Here is an 18,780-nt window from a genome sequence, read left to right on the forward strand (position 1 = left end):
AAAACTCAATCAAGTTGCAAACTACCAGATTTGAAGCAAAACACCCTTGATTCATATACCAAAGTTAAAATACAACCAAAGAAAGTACAAATTGAAATACCTTAACTCTACTGGAAAACTTAACAGAATAATAGATTATTTTACTACTAAACAGTAACTGTCCGATTATAGCAAGTAACACACCCTTTGAAAAGCAAGTTGAGAAAAATAGATGGTCTCACATGCAACTCTCACAACAGGAAGAGAACTACCAGTGTTTAGCTGTAATCCACAGGTGGTGAAACAGCTTCTTTTCTAAGATGAGAGGCAATTTGTTTTTTTTTAACAGAGAGGGTAGTTTGTGTGTAGAAAGAACGTCGTGAAGTGGTGGATGCAGATGCAATCATAATATTTAGAAGACGTGGATAAGTACATGAATAAGGACAGATTTGGAGAGTTATAGGCTGGGACAGGCAGGTAGCACTAATTTAGTTTGGGTTTATGTTTGGCATGGACTGTTTCCATTCTGTATGACTCTATGAATATATAAGTAAGCTCTTTACATCTCCACGAAGTGTCATCTAAAATCTGAATGAAGTTTGAGCTTTTACATTTGATTCTACATATGCTTGCTTGTGGGGCAGTTGTGTTAGCCCTTCTAAAAGTTTTGAATGGAATGAAACCATTGGACAAAATATTGTTTGAATATATGTTTGCTTTCATCTGCTGTGTGTGGAGCACGTTGATTTTTGTGTTGTGAGGTCCATTTCTCACTGCTGAGGGAAGCAGTCCTAATTCAATGTTGATTTTATTCAGCTAATGCAGTGGTTGTAGCGCCACCTATCATGGATCTCTCAACAGATGTTTAATATGTGGATATTGGTCTGACCAGGATGGCCATGGTTCACAATTTGAGCAGCTCTTCGTGTTTCACTTGTGGAGTAAGTGGCTTTATGTTCCTTTGCCTGGTTGAGGGTTGTCTAGACATCGGTGGAAGGTTGAAACCTGGGGCTGTGCCATCCAGGTCAGGTTAACATGTTGCGGGTGGTGATGTTTTCAGTCAGCTAGAAGGTTTGTAGCTTCAGTTTGTAGATTGGAGGCAGCACTGAATTATGATGTCGAAAAACACAGTCACTTTGCAAAGTTTTGAAATTTAGAGACAAAAAAAAACTGCAGATGTGGAATCCAAAGTAGGCAAGCACAAGGCTGGAAGAACTTAGCAAGTCCAGGCAGATCAGGAGGTGGCGAAGTTGATGTATTGGGTGTAACCCTTCTTCAGCACTGGGGGTGGATGTCAGGGGAGCTGCAGATAAAGGGGGTGGTGAAGTCGAGATCGTGGCTGTTTGGGTGGGGACAATGTAGTTTAACCCTTTTCAGATTACATTAATGTCCAGGAAGATATTAACATTGCAACCTAGTTGGTCAATGAGAGGAATGAATCTGGTTGGTGGCAGGAAGTGGGGGGCGCGAGCTGGGAAGGGAGTTGGGGGATGAGAAGTGATATTATTGGAAATTGGAGAACCCAATATTGACTCCTCCCAGACTGTAGGCTAGCCAGGTGGAAGATGAGGTGTTGTTCCTCCAATTTGTGGTTTGGTTCGTTATGGCAATGGAGGAGGCGAAGGATGGTCATGTTGGAAAGGTGGAAATGTGAATTAAACTGGACAGTGACTGGGAGGTCCGGTCAGCCCCTGCGGGCCCACCTGAGATGCTTGGCAAATCATTCCCTAAGTTTATGTTTGGTCTCCCTAATGTAGAGAAGACCACATCGGGAGCACCTGAAGTTTACTAGGTTGGAAGAAAGGCAGGTGAACCTTGGTCTCTTGCAGACTGTTTGGGGCCCTGGATGGCGGTGAGGGAGGTGGTGGTGAGCTGGCAGGTTTTGCATCTTTTCTGGTTGCGGAGGATGGTACCTGGGGTTTGGTGGGGAGAGTGACACAAACTAAGGATTGTCGAAAGGAACGTTCTTAGCAGAAAAGCACATTGTTGAAAATAGGTGAACATCTGGTATGCTCACGAGTGGAATGTCTCCTTATCCGAGAGGAGGTGGAGGAATTGGGAGAATGGGATGGAATTCTTGCAGGATACTGGGTAGGAGGAGGTGTAGTCTGTTGGAGATAAAGACATGAAGATGAAGAGGGCATGGAGGCTATCCTTGTAGGGTATGGAAATGTGTAAGGACTGCACGTTCATAGTGAAGATACACAGGCTGATTTTGGAAATGATAATTTCATCTTTCTACTTTAACTTTTAAAGCATCTCCTTCTAATTTGGGTAGCTTGGATTTTTTTTTTTATTTGAAGGATGAAAAGCACATTTGCCTTCAGAGCAAATCAGTATGGCATTTAACATGACCCTTTGCTGTCTTGCCCATATCCTGAGAATTAATATGACAAAGTAAGATGGCATGTAGCTCAAAAGCAATCTCTTCATTGGAAAGAAATGCTATGTGGCTGCAAATGAGTGCATCCATTATTGCCATTTGTTCTGGTATGCAGTTTTCATCCAGTTTAAAATTAGGACGTAGAATATCTAGGTTGAATATGATGTTTCAGATTTTTCCTTACCCTTGCTCATGACAATTATAAAACAGGGCAAAAGTGAGGACTGCAGATGCTGGAAACCAGAGTTTAGATTGGAAAAGCATAGCAGGTCAGGCAGCATCCGAGGAGCAGCCCTTCCTGATGAAGGGCTTTTGCCCAAAACGTCGATTTTCCTGCTCCTCGGATGCTGCCTGACCTGCTGTGCTTTTCCAGCACCACTCTGATCTAAACAATTATAAAACAGACAAGCATTTGGTGTAAACAGTGCTATGTATTCAGTCCTTTCATCACTTCAGTTGAAGTTTCAAGTTTTTTTTTCACAGAAAATGGTTGCCTTTACATAGTCATGGATTACTGTGAAGGTGGTGATCTTTTCAAACGGATTAATGCACAGAAAGGAGTTTTATTCTCTGAGGACCAGGTAACAGCCATTTTGTTTTTCAGATAATAAAATGTATTCCTGTTCCTGTGCAGTTATGCAATGTTTTAAAATCCTACTGCACTGTTGGGGAATCTGTCCTGTGGTGATCTTTCCATCTGTTTGTCACTGCTTCAGCATGTGTTGTCGAGCCTATTTACCATATTCCCATGTTCCCAAATTAAAGTCGACTCAACCTGCTTGTATTTGGCCCATATCTCTCTCAACCTTTTCCTCTTCATGTACCTGTTCAAATGTCTTTTAAATGTTGTAACTATACCTGCATCCACCACTTTCTCTGGCAGTTTATTCCACACACCACTCTGTGTTTTTAAATCCTCCTCCTCTCACCTTTAAAAACATGTCCTCTAGTTTTGAATTGCCCCACCCTAGGTAAAAGAGCTTTGCTACTCACCTTATATATTCCCCTCATGAATTTACAAACCTCCATAAGGTCACCTCTCAACCTTCTACACTCCCAGTGAAAAAATCCCAGCCTCTGCTAATACCTCAAACCCTCCATTCCTGGCAACATCCTCAAAAATCTCTTCTGAACTGTCTCCAATTCAATAGTATCCTTCCTTAAAACCATAAGACCATAAGACATAGGAGCGGAAGTAAGGCCATTCGGCCCATCGAGTCCACTCCGCCATTCAATCATGGCTGATGGGCATTTCAACTCCACTTACCCGCATTCTTCCCGTAGCCCTCTAACAGGCCGATCCAGAACTGCACACAGTACTCCAAAGGTGACCTCAGCAATGTCTTTTTCAATTGCAAAATGTCTCAACTCCTTTACTCAAAGGTCTGAACAATGAAGACAAACATGCTAACATGCCTTCTTAACCACTCTGTTTGCCTGTGACGCAAATTTGAAAGAATTATTTACCCCTAGTGTTCTGTATTCTACAACACTATCCAGGGCCTTACAAATTAAGAATTATAAGTTCAGTATTACTATTTCAGAAATGAAGTTCAGTGTATTTATTTATTATACTTGTTCATGTCATTTGCAATAACTATGGCTCCCCATACTCGTATCTCCACAATTTGTTACTTTTCACCATTTTAAAAAGTCATTCATACATGTCCAAACTGGGTGATTTTTTTTTTTCATTTACTTGTATTGAAATCTATTTTCTACTGCTATGCTACTCAGTTAATGTACCATTTAACTCTGTCTTGTATGCCATATTCCTATGCAATGATCTCTGGGATGTGACAATATGATAACATTTTGGAAAGGATGTGGATTAAAATCTCAAGAACCTGTCAAATTGCTTTATGATCAAATTTGATCATGTTATTTTTTAACATAGACTCTTAGTGAATTTTATGTTGTCACTGCACTTTTCATGCTTAAAATGAATTTTGAGTCATAGAGATGTATAGCTTGGAAACAAACCCTTCAGTCCAACTTGTCCATGTAGACCAGATATCCTCAATTAATCTAGTCCCATCTGCCTGTATTTGCCCATATCCCTCTTAAACCCTTCCTATTCGTGTACCCATCCAGATGCCTTTTAAATGTTGTAATTGTGCCAGCCTCCACCACTTCCTCTGGCAGCTCATTCCATAGACACACCACCCTCTGTGTGAAAAAGTTGCCCCTTAGACCCCTTTTATATCTTTTCCCCTCTCACTGTAAACCGATGTCTTCTAATTCTGGACTCTTTCCACAGCCCCCCCCCCCCCCCCGAAACCTCCAGGGGAAAATACCTTGTCTATTTATCCTATCCGTGCACCTCATGATTTTATAAACCTGTATAAGGTCACGTCTCAGCCTCCGATGCTCCAGGGACAACTGTCCCAGCGTATTCAGCCTCTCACTCGAGCTCAAATCCTCCAACTCTGGCAGCATCCTTGTAAATATTTGAGACTGTTACTATTTGTATATGATTTTATTATAAATGTTTGAAAGAGTGTCACTTTAGGCAAGTTCTGTAACAATGTATGAATAAACAATACTCTGCTCATTGTTGTAATCTTTTTGAGGCCTTGGTGTTATCTGGCAGTTTTTACTTGTAGCAGTATTCCTTGACAATCCTTATGTTAATAGATCCTGGATTGGTTTGTGCAAATCTGCTTAGCTCTGAAACATGTTCATGATCGAAAGATTCTGCACCGAGATATAAAGTCACAGGTAAGCTTATGTATCTGTTGAGTTAAGGAACTGTTATCAGAATGTGACACATGACTCTTAATACCATGACTCTCTAAATAGATTGTGTATTTTTGTTACAACGTTAAGAGGGAGAAATTAAAGCTGCTACTGCTGTTGCATGAGCTTCGGAAGCTGTTGCGACTGTGTCAGTTATATAAATAACTTTAATTTAATCCACTTAACGCTACCTGAGTTTGGGGGAAAGAAAATCCTGTTATAGAGTCATAGAGATGTACAGCATGGAAACAGACCCTTCGGTCCAACCCGTCCATGCCGACCAGATATCCCAACCCAATCTAGTCCCACCTGCCAGCACCCGGCCCATTTCCCTCCAAACCTTTCCTATTCATATACCCATCCAAATGAATCCTGCTGCTCTTCCTTCCTGCCCTGTACAACTGAGCCAATGCTGGAGCCACTGATTTGGCTCTGGCTGCCCATCCTTTGAGCCATTTCTTTCACCAGTATTCAGAACAGTGCACTAATTGTACAAGCTTTGTGAATTTATACTTGGGCATTGTACACACTCTGTGCCATTTCTGTTATGCATCCATCCAGAAGAGCTGTGTGATTTAAGTTGCTGGGTTCTGCTCATTTCTTCTTAGAATCAAAACAGACCTTTTTGGTCCAACCAATCCCTGCTGACCATAATTCCAAACTGAACTAGTCCTACCTACTTGTGCTTAACCCATATCCCTCCAAACATTTCTGGTTGGCGTACTTGTCAGTTCAGATCACTTCTGTATCTTGCTTTTTCAACTGGGATGCAGTATTCTCAATTCCTTTTAGCAAGGAGGCTCACCATTTTAAAAAAAAAAAAATTCACTCTTGAGCACCAAGGTTTGTGGAGAAATATAAAAGATGAAGCATGGCAAGAGGTGCAGAGGAAATAAATACAATAACATTCACTCAAAAAGGCGTAAGGGAAACTAATGAGGCTAAGAACCGATACGATTCCTGATCTTGATGGGATGCAGTCAAGAGTGTGGTGATGGAAAAGCACAGCGGGTCAGGCGGCATCCGAGGAGCAGGAAAATCGACGTTTCTGGCCAATGCCCTTCATGGGAGCCTCTGGGATGGAGAGATAAATGGGAGGATGGGGTAGTTGGGAGGGGGGAAGGTAGCTGAGAGTGCAATAGGTGGATGGAGGTGGGGTTAAAGGTGATTGGTCAGAGGGGAGGATGGAATGGATAGGTGGGAAGGAAGATTGAGAGATGCAAAAGTTCATGAGAACAGTGCTGAGCTGGAAGGTTGGAACTGGGGTAAAGTGGGATGAGGGGAAATGAGGAAACTAGTGAAATCCACATTGATGACCTGGGGTTGGAGAGTCCTGAGGCAGCAGATGAGGCATTCTTCCTCCAGGCATCAAGTGGTAAGGGAGTAGCAATGGAGGAGGCCCAGGACCTACATGTCCTCAGCAGAGTGGGAGGGGGAGTTGAAGTGTTCAGACATGGGGTGGTGGGGTTGATTAGTACAGGTGTCCCACAGATGTTCTCTGAAGCACTCTGCAAGTAGTCGTCCTGTCTCCCCAATGTAGAGGAGACTGCATCAGGAGCAATGGACACAGTAAATGATGTGTGGAAGCGCATGTGAAACTTTTGATCGATGTGGAAGGCTCCTTTTGGGGCCTTGGACAGAGGTGAGGGGGGAGGTGTGGGCACAAGTTTTGCAATTCCTGTGGTGGCAGGCAATGGTGCTAGGAGGGGAGGGTGGGTCTCTTTTTTTTTCCCCTCTTTTTTTTCCCCTCTTTTTTTTTCCCCTCTCTCTCTTTTTTCCTCTCTCTCTTTCTTTTTTTTTCCTTCTCTCTCAAGAATTTTGTCATGAAGAATACAAGACCTGATTATTACATCATTGGAGAAAGATTGCATATGAATACTGAACAGAGGGATTTGGGAGGCTCTGCACAAATCACAAAAAGCTAGCATTTGCTCAGCAAGACATTGGTTAGGCCACTTTTGGAATATTGTGTGCCATTCTGGTCTCCTTATCAGAAGGATGTTGTGAGACTTGAAAGGGTTCAGAAAAAATTGACAAGGATGTTGCCAGGGTTGGAGGATTTGAAGTATAGGGAGAGGTTAAATAGGCTAGGGCTGGTTTCGCTGGAGTGTCGGAGGCTGAGGGGGTACCCTTTATAGGTTTATAAAATCATGAGGTGCATGGATACAATAAATAGACAAAGTCTCTTCCCTGGGGTAGGGGAGTCCAGAACAAGAGGGCATAGGTTTAGGGTGAGAGGGGAAAGATATAAAAGAGACCTAAGGGGCAACTTTTTCACGCAGAGGGTGGTACGTGTATGGAATGAGCTGCCAGAAGATGTGGTGGAGGTTAGTACAATTGCAACATTTCAAGACATCTGAATGGGTATATGAATAGGAAGGATTTGGAGGGATATGGGTAGGGCACTGGCTGGTGGGACTAGATTGGGTTGGGATATGTGGTCGGTTGGACCGAAGGGTCTGTTTCCATGCTGTACATCTCTGTGACTCTGAGTTCAGTGGATAATAGGGAAGGTAAATGGGACAATTTAATATAACGTATAACTCTGAAACTAAAATAGTAATTGATGGAGAAACCCAGCAGGTCTGGCAGCATCTTTGGGAAGAAAGCACGGTTAACGTTTTGAGTCTGGTGACTTCTCATTGGAACAACAGGCAAATGGGATTTTCTTCAATGGAAATCGAGTATAAAACTGGGGAGGTTTTATTAAAATCGCATCAGGCACAGGTGGAATATTGTGAACAGTTTGTCTGAGGAAAGACCTATTGTACTGAAGGTAGCTGAGAGAAGGTTTGCTCGGCTGATGCAGGATATGGAGGAACTATCTTCTGAGGAGAGGCTGAGTAGATTTAGCCAGTACACATTGGTGTTGAGAAGAATGAGTGGCACACCTTTATTGAAACATACAAGATACTTATGAGACTTGACAAGGTCGATGCAGAAAGGTCCTTTCTCCTTCTGGGAGAGTCTAGGGCCAGACGGCATAATGTCAGAAATCAGAGTTGTACATTATGCGGAGTTGGCACATTCTCCCTGTGTCTGCGTGAGTTTCCTCCGGGTGCTCCGGTTTCCTCCCACAGTCCAAAAACGTGTAGGTTAGGTGAATTGGCCATGCTAAATTTCCCGTAGTGTTAGGTGCAGGGGTAAATGGAGGGGAATGGGTCTGGGTGAGTTGTGCTTCGGTGGGTCAGTGTGACTTGTTGGGCCGAGGGGCCTGTTTCCACACTGTAAGTAATCTAATCTAATCTAATTATGCAAGAGGAATTTCTTTGAGGGCAGTGAACTTGTGGAATTCTTTACTGCAGGGCTGTCAAAGCTGGATCATTTAAGTATATGTAAGACTGAGCCCAAGTGTTAACCTGTAGGGGAACCAACTATTTAGAGGGACAAAGTAGGGAAATGAAATTGAGGTTTATCAGATCAGCCATGATCTCATTGAATGATGCAATTGATAGGCTGAATAGAGCTACAGGAGGAGAAGTAAGTCCATAAATAAGGTTTATTTAACACAATTGGAATATGTAAATTTTTATTTTTCAGTTGTATTTGTCATTATAATTTTAGACACCATTTCCTTGTCCTAGCTGTTGACTTCTCAAACAATGTAGGTAATGTCTTTAACTTTTGCCACTCATTGTGTCGATGCAAAGTGATAATTCTAATCTTACACATGTCTTTCTATCTCTAAATATTACAAAAGTATGAACTCATGGATGTCTTGAGTATTAATTGCACCGATGACACTTTTTTGTTTTCCTTTTCTAAACCCAGAATATCTTTCTGACCAAAGGTGGAACAGTTCAGTTGGGAGATTTTGGAATAGCTAGAGTGCTTAACAGGTAGGGTTCAAATTGCTTAAACTGAAATTTAATTCACGAGCTTTATTGATTTTATCTTTTCAGACTTTGTTTGAATGCCCTAATTCACCTTTTTCTATATTGAAGAAATGCTGCAAAAAATAATTTTCTGGTTGACATTTCATAATCATAGTCATAGAGCTGTACAGCACACAAACAGACTCTTTTGGTCCAACTTAGCCATGCTGACCAGTTATCCTAAGTTAATCAAGTCCTGTTTGCCAGCCTTTGGACCATATCCCTCTAAACCCTTCCTATTCATATACCCATCCAGCTGCCTTTTTAAGTGCTGTAATTGTATCAGCCTCCTCCATTTCCTCTGGCAGCTCATTCCTTACGTGCACTACCCTCTGCATTGAAAACATTGCTTCCGAGGTCCCTTTTTAAAATCTTTCCCCTCTCACCTTAAATCTATGCCCTCTAATTTTGAACTCCCTTATCCTGGGGAAAAGACATTGACTGTTCATCCTATACAAGCCTCTCATGATTTTATAAGCCTCTATTAGGTTAATCCTTAGCTTCCGATGCTCCAGGAAAAATTGTCCTCGCCTATTCAACCTCTCCCTCTAGCTCAAGCCCTCCAACCTGGAAACATCCTTGTGAATATTTTCTGAACCCTTTCAAGTTTCACAACATCCTTCTTTCCTACAGCAGAAAGATCATAATTGGTTAGGCCATTTTTGGAGTACTGTGTGCAATGTCCTGTACAGCCGCAACACGATCTCACAACTCTTATATTCAATGTATTGGCCAATAAAGGTAAGCATATCAAACTCCTTCACTGTCCTGCAACTCAACTTTCAAGAAGTTATGAACCTGCACTCTATGGTCTTTGGTCAGCAACACTCCCAAGGACCTTCCCATTAAGTATTGAAGTCCTGCTAAGATTTGCTTTCCCAAAATGCAACACCTCAATTATCTAAATTAAACTCTAGCTGCCACTCCTCAGCCCACAGGCTCATCTGATCAAGAACCCATTGTAATCTGAGGTAACCTTCCTTGCTGTCCGCTACACCTCCAATTTTAGAGTTATCTGCAAACGTATTAACCATACATTCCATGTTCACATCCAAATCATTTATATAAATGACGAAAAGCAGTGGACCCAACACAGAAACTTGTGGCCTCCAGTCTGAAAAGCAACCCTCCACCATCACCATCTGTCTTCTACCTTCAAGCCAGTTCTGTATCCAAATAGCTATTTCTCCCACCATAGTAACCAGTCCAGCATGAGGAACCTGGTTGAATGCCTTGCTGAAGTCCATATAGATCATCTCCACCCATCTGCCCTTGTCAATCATCTTCTTTAACGTGATTGAATTATTTGAAGAAGTAGTGAGGCACTATTTCCGATGCACAAAGCCATGTTGACTATCGCTAACCAGTCCTTGCCTTGCCAAATACGTGTAAATCCTGTCCCTCAGAACTCTCTCTCCAGCAACTTGTCCCCCATTGATGTCAGGCTCACAAGGCTATAGTTCCTTTTGCTTTTCCCTACCACTTTTCTTAAATAGTGTTACAATCTTACCCAATCTCATCTGTGGCTATCAATGATACAAATATCTCCGCAAGAGGTCCAGCAATCTCTTTCCTCACTTCCAACAAAGTTCCAGAGTGAAGGATTCAATAACAAGAGGTCACGCTTTCAAGGTGAGAGGTGGAAAGTTGTAAGGGGGATACATGCGGCAAATACTTTACACAGAGGGTGGTGGGCATCTGGAACACGTTGCCAGCAGAGATGGTAGAGGCAGGCACGGTAGATTCATTTAAGATGCGCCTGGATAGATGCACAAGCAGGTGGGGAGCAGAGGGATACAAATGCTTAGGAATTGACCGACAGGTTTAGACAGTACATTTGGATCGGCTCAGGCTTGGAGGGCCGAAGGACCTGTTCCTGGGCTATAAATTTTCTTTGTTCTTTTGTTCTTTTTATGCCTGATCAGATCCTGGGGATTTATCCACCTTTATGTGTTTTAAGATGTCCAGCACCACCACCTCTGTGATATGGACATTTTTCAAGATAATGCTATTTATTTCCCCACGTTCTATATCTTCCAAGTCCTTCTCCACAGCAAACATTGCTGCAAAATACTCGTTTAGAATCTCTCCCAACTCCTGCAGTTCCACATGCAGGCAGTCTTGCTGATCCTTTAAGGGGCCCTATTCTCTCTCTAGTTACCCCTTGTCCTTGATGTATTTATCGAATCCCTTTGGATTCTCCTTAGCCCTATTTGCCAAAGCTATCTCATGTCCACTTTTTTGCTCTCCTGATTTCCCTAGTAAATACACTCCTACTGCCTTTATGCTGTTCTAAGGATTCACTTGATCCCTGCTGTCTATAGCTGACATATGCTTCCTTCTTTCTCTTGACCAAAACCTCAATTTCTGTAGTCATCCACCATTTCCTCCACTTACTAGTCTTGCCCTTCACCCTAACAGGAACTTACTGTCTCTGGTCACTCATATTTTTTATTTTGAAGGTTTCCCATTTTCCAGCCATCCCTTTTTTACCTGCAAACATCTGCCCCTAATCAACTCTTGAAAGTTCTTGCCAAATACCATCAAAATTAGCCTTCCTCTAGTTTAGAAATTTTAACTTTTAGATCTAGTCTATCCTTTTCCATTGCCAGTTTAAAACTGTTGTGGTTCTGTTTGCCGAGCTGGGAATGAGTGTTGCAGAAGTTTCGTCCCCTGTCTAGGTGACATCCTCCGTGCTTGGGAGCCTCCTGTGAAGCGCTTCTGTGATCTTTCCTCCGGCATTTGTAGTGGTTTGAATCTGCCGCTTCTGGTTGTCAGTTCCCGCTGCAGTGGTCGGTATATTGGGTTCAGGTCGATGTGCTTATTGATTGAATCTGTGGATGAGTGCCATGTCTCTAGGAATTCCCTGGTTGTTCTCTGTTTGGCTTGTCCTATAATGGTAGTGTTGTCCCAGTCAAATTCATGTTGCTTGTCATCTGCGTGTGTGGCTACGAAGGATAGCTTGTCGTATCGTTTCGTGGCTAGTTGGTGTTCATGGATGCAGATCATTAGCTGTCTTCCTGTTTGTCCTATGTAGTGTTTTGTGCAGTCCTTGCATGGGATTTTGTACATTACATTGGTTTTACTCATGCTGGATATTGGGTCCTTTGTTCTGGTGAGTTGTTGTCTGAGAGTGGTTGTTGGTTTGTATGCTGTTATGAGTCCTAGTGGTCGCAGTAGTCTGGCTGTCAGTTCGGAAATGCTCTTGATGTATGGTAACATGGCTAGACCTTTAGGTTGCGGCATTACAAATGCCGGAGGAAAGATCACAGAAGCGCTTCGCAAGAGGCTCCCAAGCACTGAGGATGTCACCTAGACAGGGGACGAAACGTCTGCAACACAAATTCCCAGCTCGGCGAACAGAACCACAACAACGAACACCCGAGCTACAAATCTTCTCTCAAACTTTCAACAGTTTAAAACTAATAGAATTATGGTCGCTGGCCCCACTGAAAACTCCGTCACTTTCCCTACCTTATTTCCCAAGAGTAGATCAAGTTTTGCACCTTCTCTAGTAGGTATATCCAAATACTGAATCATCATTTTTGTGCACATTTAACAAATTCCTCTCCATCCTAGCCCTTAGCACTATGGCAGTCCCAATCTGTTTGGTAAGTTAACATTCCCTACCATTACCACCCTATTTTTTTCTCACAGATAATTGATGTATCCTTACAAATTTGTTTCTCAATTTCCTACTATAGACTGGGCAGTCTATAGTACAATACCAATAAGGTGATCATCCCTTTCTTATTTCTCAGGTCCACCCAAATAACTTCCTTGGACATATTTCCAGGAATATCATCCCTCAGTACAGCCATATCATTATCCCTAATCAAAAATGCTACTCCCCATCCTCTTTTGCCCCTCTTTCTATTCTTCCTTTTAGCAACTATATTTGCCATCATTTAGCTGCCAGTCCAGTCCATCCTTTAGCCACATCTCTGTAATAGCTATGATATTCTATTTCAATGTACCCAACCAGAGTTATCTGCCTTTTCTGTTGGGCTTCTTGCATTAAAATAAATGCAGTTTAACTTATCGGTGCTCCCATGCTCTCTGCTTTGTTCCCACTTGCCCTGCCTGTTTGACTAACTCCTTTTCCCAACTGTATCAGTCTCCGTGTGATCTCTTGCCTCCCACTATTTCCCTGATCAAGGTTGGGCTCTGAGGTAACCTTCTTGGCTGTCCACTACACCACCAATTTTGGTGTCAACTGCAAACTTATTAACAGCATCTCCTATATTCACGTTCAAGTAATTTACATAAATAACAATTAATTTTTAGATCTGCTAACACTTGTACGTTTGGAGATATGATGATTTACTTTTCACTACTTACCTTTATTGCAAGTTTCAGAAATGTTTGAAAGTGTTTGACTCAATTGATTAACAATTGAAGTAAAGTGACTGCTGCCAAGTACGATGATCTAGCACCCATTTATTAGGTAGGCAAATGTGGCACAATTTCATGCTTGACAAGATATGATGAAGTGGCCTCTTCCTGGTCATGTGATTTTTTTTTTTAGTTCCTACTTCACCTGCAGTAGTCTGAATGAATCTTTAGACAGAAAGCTGTTCTAAATATCTGTGTTCGCATGATGGATTGCTCAGTGATTGTGTTAGGGCTGCCCATGACTGGATGGCTGACAACTGCCCTGACCCGCTCTGCACAATATGGCTGACAGTAGTTGGAGCGTGTGCGAAAATATTTGCTTAATGTAGCCTCAGCAAGTGGGACAGTAGCAGCTCTAAGAATCCCGGTTACTGCCTAAGGTAGAGAATGTGCAATTGCTTCCATAGATAAGAACATTTTACACTCAGTCATTGTTTCTCATGAATTATTTATTCAATCTGTTACAAAATTAAGAGTTGGCTTTAGTTCAAATCCTTCAGATAGAGTCATAGAGATGTGCAGCATGGAAACAGACCCTCTGGTCCAACTCGTCCATGCCGACCAGATATTCCAACCCAACCTAGTCCCACCTGCCAACACCCAGCCTATATCCCTCCAAACCCTTCTTATTTATATACTCATCCAGATGCCTTTTGAATGTTGCAATTGTACTAGCCTCCACCACTTCCTCAGGCAGCTCATTGCACACGCGCACCATGCTCTGCATGAAAACGTTGCCCCTTACGTCTCTTATATATCTTACCACTCCCACCCTAAAACCTATGCCCTCTAGTTTTGGACTCCTCCACCCCAGGGAAGAGACTTTGCCTATTTACCCTATCCATTCCCCTCATGGTTTTATAAACCTCTATAAGGTCACCCCTCAACCTCCGACGCTCCAGGGAAAACAGCCCCAGCCTATTCAACCTCTTCCTATAGCTCAAATCCTCCAACCCTGGCAACATCCTTGTAAATCTTTTCTGAACCCTTTCAAGTTTCACAACATCCTTCCGATAGGAAGGGGACCAGAATTGTACGCAATATTCCAACAGTGGCCTAACAAGCGTCCTGTACAGCCGCAACATGACCTCCCAACTCCTGTACTCAATACTCTGACCAATAAAGGAAAGCACACCAAATACTTCCACTATCCGGTCTACCTGCATCTCCACTTTCAAGGAGCTATGAACCTGCACTCCAAGATCTCCTTATTCAGCAACACTCCCTAGGACCTTACCATTAAGTGTATAAGTCCTGCTCTGATTTGCTTTTCCAAAATGCAGCACCTCTCATTTATCTAAATTAAACTTCATTTGTCACTCCTCAGCCCGTTGGCCCATCTGACCAAGATCCCATTGTAATCTGAGGTAACCTTCTTTGCCGTCCACTACACCTCAAATTTTGGTGTCATCTGCAAACTTGCTAACTTTACCTCTTGTGCTCACATCCAAATCATTTATGTAAATGACAAAAAGTAGTGGACCCAGCACCGATCCTTGTGGCACTCCACTGGTCACAGGCTTCCAGTCCGAAAAACAACCCTTCACCACCACCACCAGCCTCTGTCTTCTACCTTTGAGCCAGTTCTGTATCCAAATGGCTAATTCTCCCTGTATTCCATGAGATCTAACCCTTGCTAACTAAATTCCCATGGGGAACCTTGTTGAACGCCTTACTGAAATCCATATAGATCATGTCCACCGCTCTGCCCTCATCAATCCTCTTTGTTACTTCAAAAAAACTCCATCAAGTTTGTAAGACATGATTTCCCAAGCACAAAGCCATGTTGACTATCCCTAATCAGTCCTTGTCTTTCTGACAATCATAGATTTCAAGGTAGTTGTTTATATCGATCTATAATCACCAAAAGAAAAGATTCAAACCAGTTTCAGGCAATAGAAGTGGCCCACTCATTGTTGAAGTATCAGGAAAACATCATGACTCGGGCTGGACTACAAGCCTGACCATCTCTTTTAAGGTGCTGTACCAGGCAGCCAATCTCTGAGGGATTGACACCACTGATCAAAAGAATCATGGGGTGGGGGTCACATGCACTCTAAGTTTTTAACTGCATACATTCTGAAGTTTTTGTGTGCTGTAACTGAAAAGAAAATCTGAAGCTGAAACAAAGTTGTACCAAAATAAAATTGTTTCTGAATCTACCACCGGACTTAGACTTTCATTAGAAAATATGAGATATAACAGTACTGCAGAGTTGTCGTATGGGCGTACTGTTGTGAATTGAATTCCAAGTTGAAAGCAGCTGTCTGTCAATGTGTTTTATATTAGATCATCAAATATAAGCAATTATACAAGCATAAGGTTGAAAGTCCATTCAAGCTTTTCTGACAAGTAGGATGTATTCCATCACACTCCTGACTTGTGCCTTCTAGATTGTGAACAGGTTCTGGGGACTCAGGAGGTGAGTGACATGCTGCAGTATTCTTAGCCTTTGTCCTGCTTTTGTAGCTACTATATTGATATGGCTAGTTCAGTTCAGTTTCTGGTCAGTCATGACTCCAGAATGTTGCTAGTGAGGCATTCAGTGATGATCGTTCCATTGATTGATTGTTAAGGGGATAGTTTGAATTCTCCTTGATGGAGGTGATGGTTGACTGATGCTTATTTAACGTAAACACCACTTACTGACCTAAGCTTGAATGTTGTGCTCGTTTTGCTGCATATGGACTGCTTCAGTATTTTAGGAATCATGAATAGTGTAGTGCGCATCATCAGTAAATATCCCCACTTTTTTTTATATCCAGATGTTCTGTTACATGCAATTGAATTGTATTTTTGACTGTCGTGAGACCGGTTACTCCTACCCTCCTGATGGGGTGTTGTTGCAATAACAATCCTCAGTCATAATCCCACAGATGGTACCTTCACAACACATACTAAGTCAGACTCCCACATAAATGTAATGAGACCCCAGTATTTAATAAAACTCCAGTATTTAACCACAATCAGTAAATCACCTGTGGTCCCAGTTGAATAACTTGTATGCAAAGTTTGTTGAGAGTAATACCAAGTATCAAAGTTGAGGGAGGGGCGGGAAGTTTATTCAAAGTGGAGTTGGAGGGAGTGATAAAGCTCTCTAACCCCTGTGGTGGCCACTTCTGTCTCTTAAGGGCATTGAGAATATTGGTGGACACTGTTCTTCCTCTCAAGGATACCCAGACATGAACACAGCCACGGAAGGGGGACAGTCAGAAGTTATGACTCCTCCACAACCTGCTGGCTTAGTCCCACTTTGATGGAACAAAGATCACACCTGGTGACAGTAATTAGACCGAGTTTGTGATCCTAAGGATTTCCTGCAGTCATACTGTGGGGCTGGTATGACAACCACAAGTTCATTAAAAATAAATGCCCGATGAGTGAAAAGCACTCAAAGCACCTGGGAAATTTCAGGGGGCAGCCAACTGATCAAATGTTATTTTCCAACTACTCCCCAATATGTACAAGGGACAGGCTTTGTGAAGAGGTGCTCTTCCAACCACCAGCTGCTTCTCTTCTATAATTGCTGCTAACAGACTCAGTTGTGCAAATGCGATCTGTGACTTCACTGCCTTGTTAAAGAAATCATCGGTTTATTTTAAAGCGTGCTCAGATTATTAAAATAGTATGTGTACAAATTAAATGAATGACAGTGTTAACTTTTTTTTATTAGTACTGTAGAGCTGGCCCGTACATGCATTGGCACACCATACTACCTGTCCCCGGAAATATGCGAAAATAAGCCATACAACAACAAAAGGTACATTCATTCACTGACAAATGAAATAATGTAATAATAATTTCTGTCCCTTTTACTGGAGAGGAGGTGTACTGACTGCTTTGTAATTCATTTGTTTAGTGATATTTGGGCTTTGGGCTGTGTCTTATATGAGATGTGCACCCTGAAACATGCAGTAAGTAGTTTCCTGTTTTTTCAAAATTTTAATGTTCTGTGAAAAAGTGCTATCTATTATTTATTTTAATATTTCACAACTACATTTAATTCTGAAATTGCAGATTTTTCCTTTTAATCACAATTCATATATTTAATATTCTGAAGATGTGACTAACGATTGGATGTCACAATATCTGACCACTATGATTTTAATCCATCTAATTGAGGGTGAAGGATTAAATTCTGTTCTCATTATTTGATTTTTCAGATGTTTGTATTGAATTGGTTTTTATCAGTCAGAATAAAATTGTCAGAATTTTGTTCTGACTGAGTACAAATCAGCAGCATTAATCTTGTTCACTGTATTAAATGTTGCCAGAGAAACTACAACTTTGATTCATGAAAGTTGTAGTCAACTTGGGAGGGAGAAAAGACTGACCCCCAATGCTTCAAAGCTGATATGTGTTTATGTCAGAGACGAAGGTAAGTATCTGAGGCTGCTTGCAGTTGATACCTTTTCGACAATGAGAACTTGTTCCTCAGTTCCATCTATAAGGAACAGTAAAGGATCTAAAACTGTAATGGATATTGTATATAGACACTTTTTTGGTAGCAGCCCTGAAGTGCGAGCTTGTGTAAATGAAGACATTAGGTGAGTGTGTACCCAAGACAGCAGTATTAATGGTGAATTTAAGCTTTTAACATAGACTCAGTGAGGCAGTCAAGCACCTGTTTAAAAAGTCATGAATTTCTGAAGTGTGTCTGAGATACTTCCTTCAGAAGGCCACAAGCAATATTGGGTTCAGTAAGGAGCCAAAGCCAGTTCTTCATCAACATTTTAGCAAATAGTGATCATAACATGATCAGGTCAATATAGTGTTTGAAAGAGAAAAGCATTGATCACAAAACCAGAATTTTAGGTTTAGCTAACATTAACTTTAATCAGAGAAAACCGAGACTGTCCGTAATAAAATGGGGAAGTCTGCTAGTGAAAATGGTTGGAGTCTATCGTCAAATTACAAAGAGATTATAAAAGATGAGTGAATAGGCAAAAACTGTGACAGATGGAGTTCAGTGTAGACACTTGTGAAGTTATCCATTTTGGTACTTTGTAGATAGTGTGAAGTTAAAAAATACTGCGAATACCCAGAGATTTGGGTACCCAGAGATCTTTCAAATGTCACGAGTAGATGCAGAAAAGAATGAAGGCTAATAGAATGCTGGCCTTTGCATCCAGAGGATTGGGGTATAAGTATGTATAAGCTATGCTGCATTTAGACACCAAACCCTGGTTAGACCTCACTTGGAGTACTGTGAGCAAATCTGAGCACCACACCTTAACAAATATATATTGGCCTTAGAAGAAGTACAACAATTGTTTGCAAGAATGATACCTGGACTTCACGGGTTAGGATATGTGGGGTGATTATACAAGTTAGGCCTGCTTCTCTAGAATTTGAAAGTTAATGGCTGATCTGAATGACGTTTTCAAAAGATTAACAGGAAAAGGCAGC

General features: G+C 41.7%; 1 protein-coding gene across 7 annotated transcripts in view; it reads left to right on the top strand.

Moving 5' to 3' along the window:
- The window catches only part of nek1 (NIMA-related kinase 1), a 167,102-nt gene that overhangs the window by 12,604 nt on the left and 135,718 nt on the right, over positions 1 to 18,780 (top strand). For all 7 annotated transcript variants that reach the window (XM_043703514.2, XM_043703532.2, XM_087974056.1 and 4 more), the window contains exons 4-8: positions 2,846 to 2,943; positions 5,000 to 5,083; positions 8,873 to 8,940; positions 17,045 to 17,131; positions 17,231 to 17,285. In XM_043703514.2, coding sequence (XP_043559449.2) covers positions 2,846 to 2,943; positions 5,000 to 5,083; positions 8,873 to 8,940; positions 17,045 to 17,131; positions 17,231 to 17,285 — 392 coding nt within the window. The remainder of the gene's footprint in view (positions 1 to 2,845; positions 2,944 to 4,999; positions 5,084 to 8,872; positions 8,941 to 17,044; positions 17,132 to 17,230; positions 17,286 to 18,780) is intronic.

Source organism: Chiloscyllium plagiosum, unplaced genomic scaffold (assembly GCF_037043375.1).
Source record: "Chiloscyllium plagiosum isolate Xiang-an unplaced genomic scaffold, Cpla_swu_hap1 HiC_scaffold_2, whole genome shotgun sequence".
In the NCBI taxonomy this organism is placed as follows: domain Eukaryota; kingdom Metazoa; phylum Chordata; class Chondrichthyes; order Orectolobiformes; family Hemiscylliidae; genus Chiloscyllium; species Chiloscyllium plagiosum.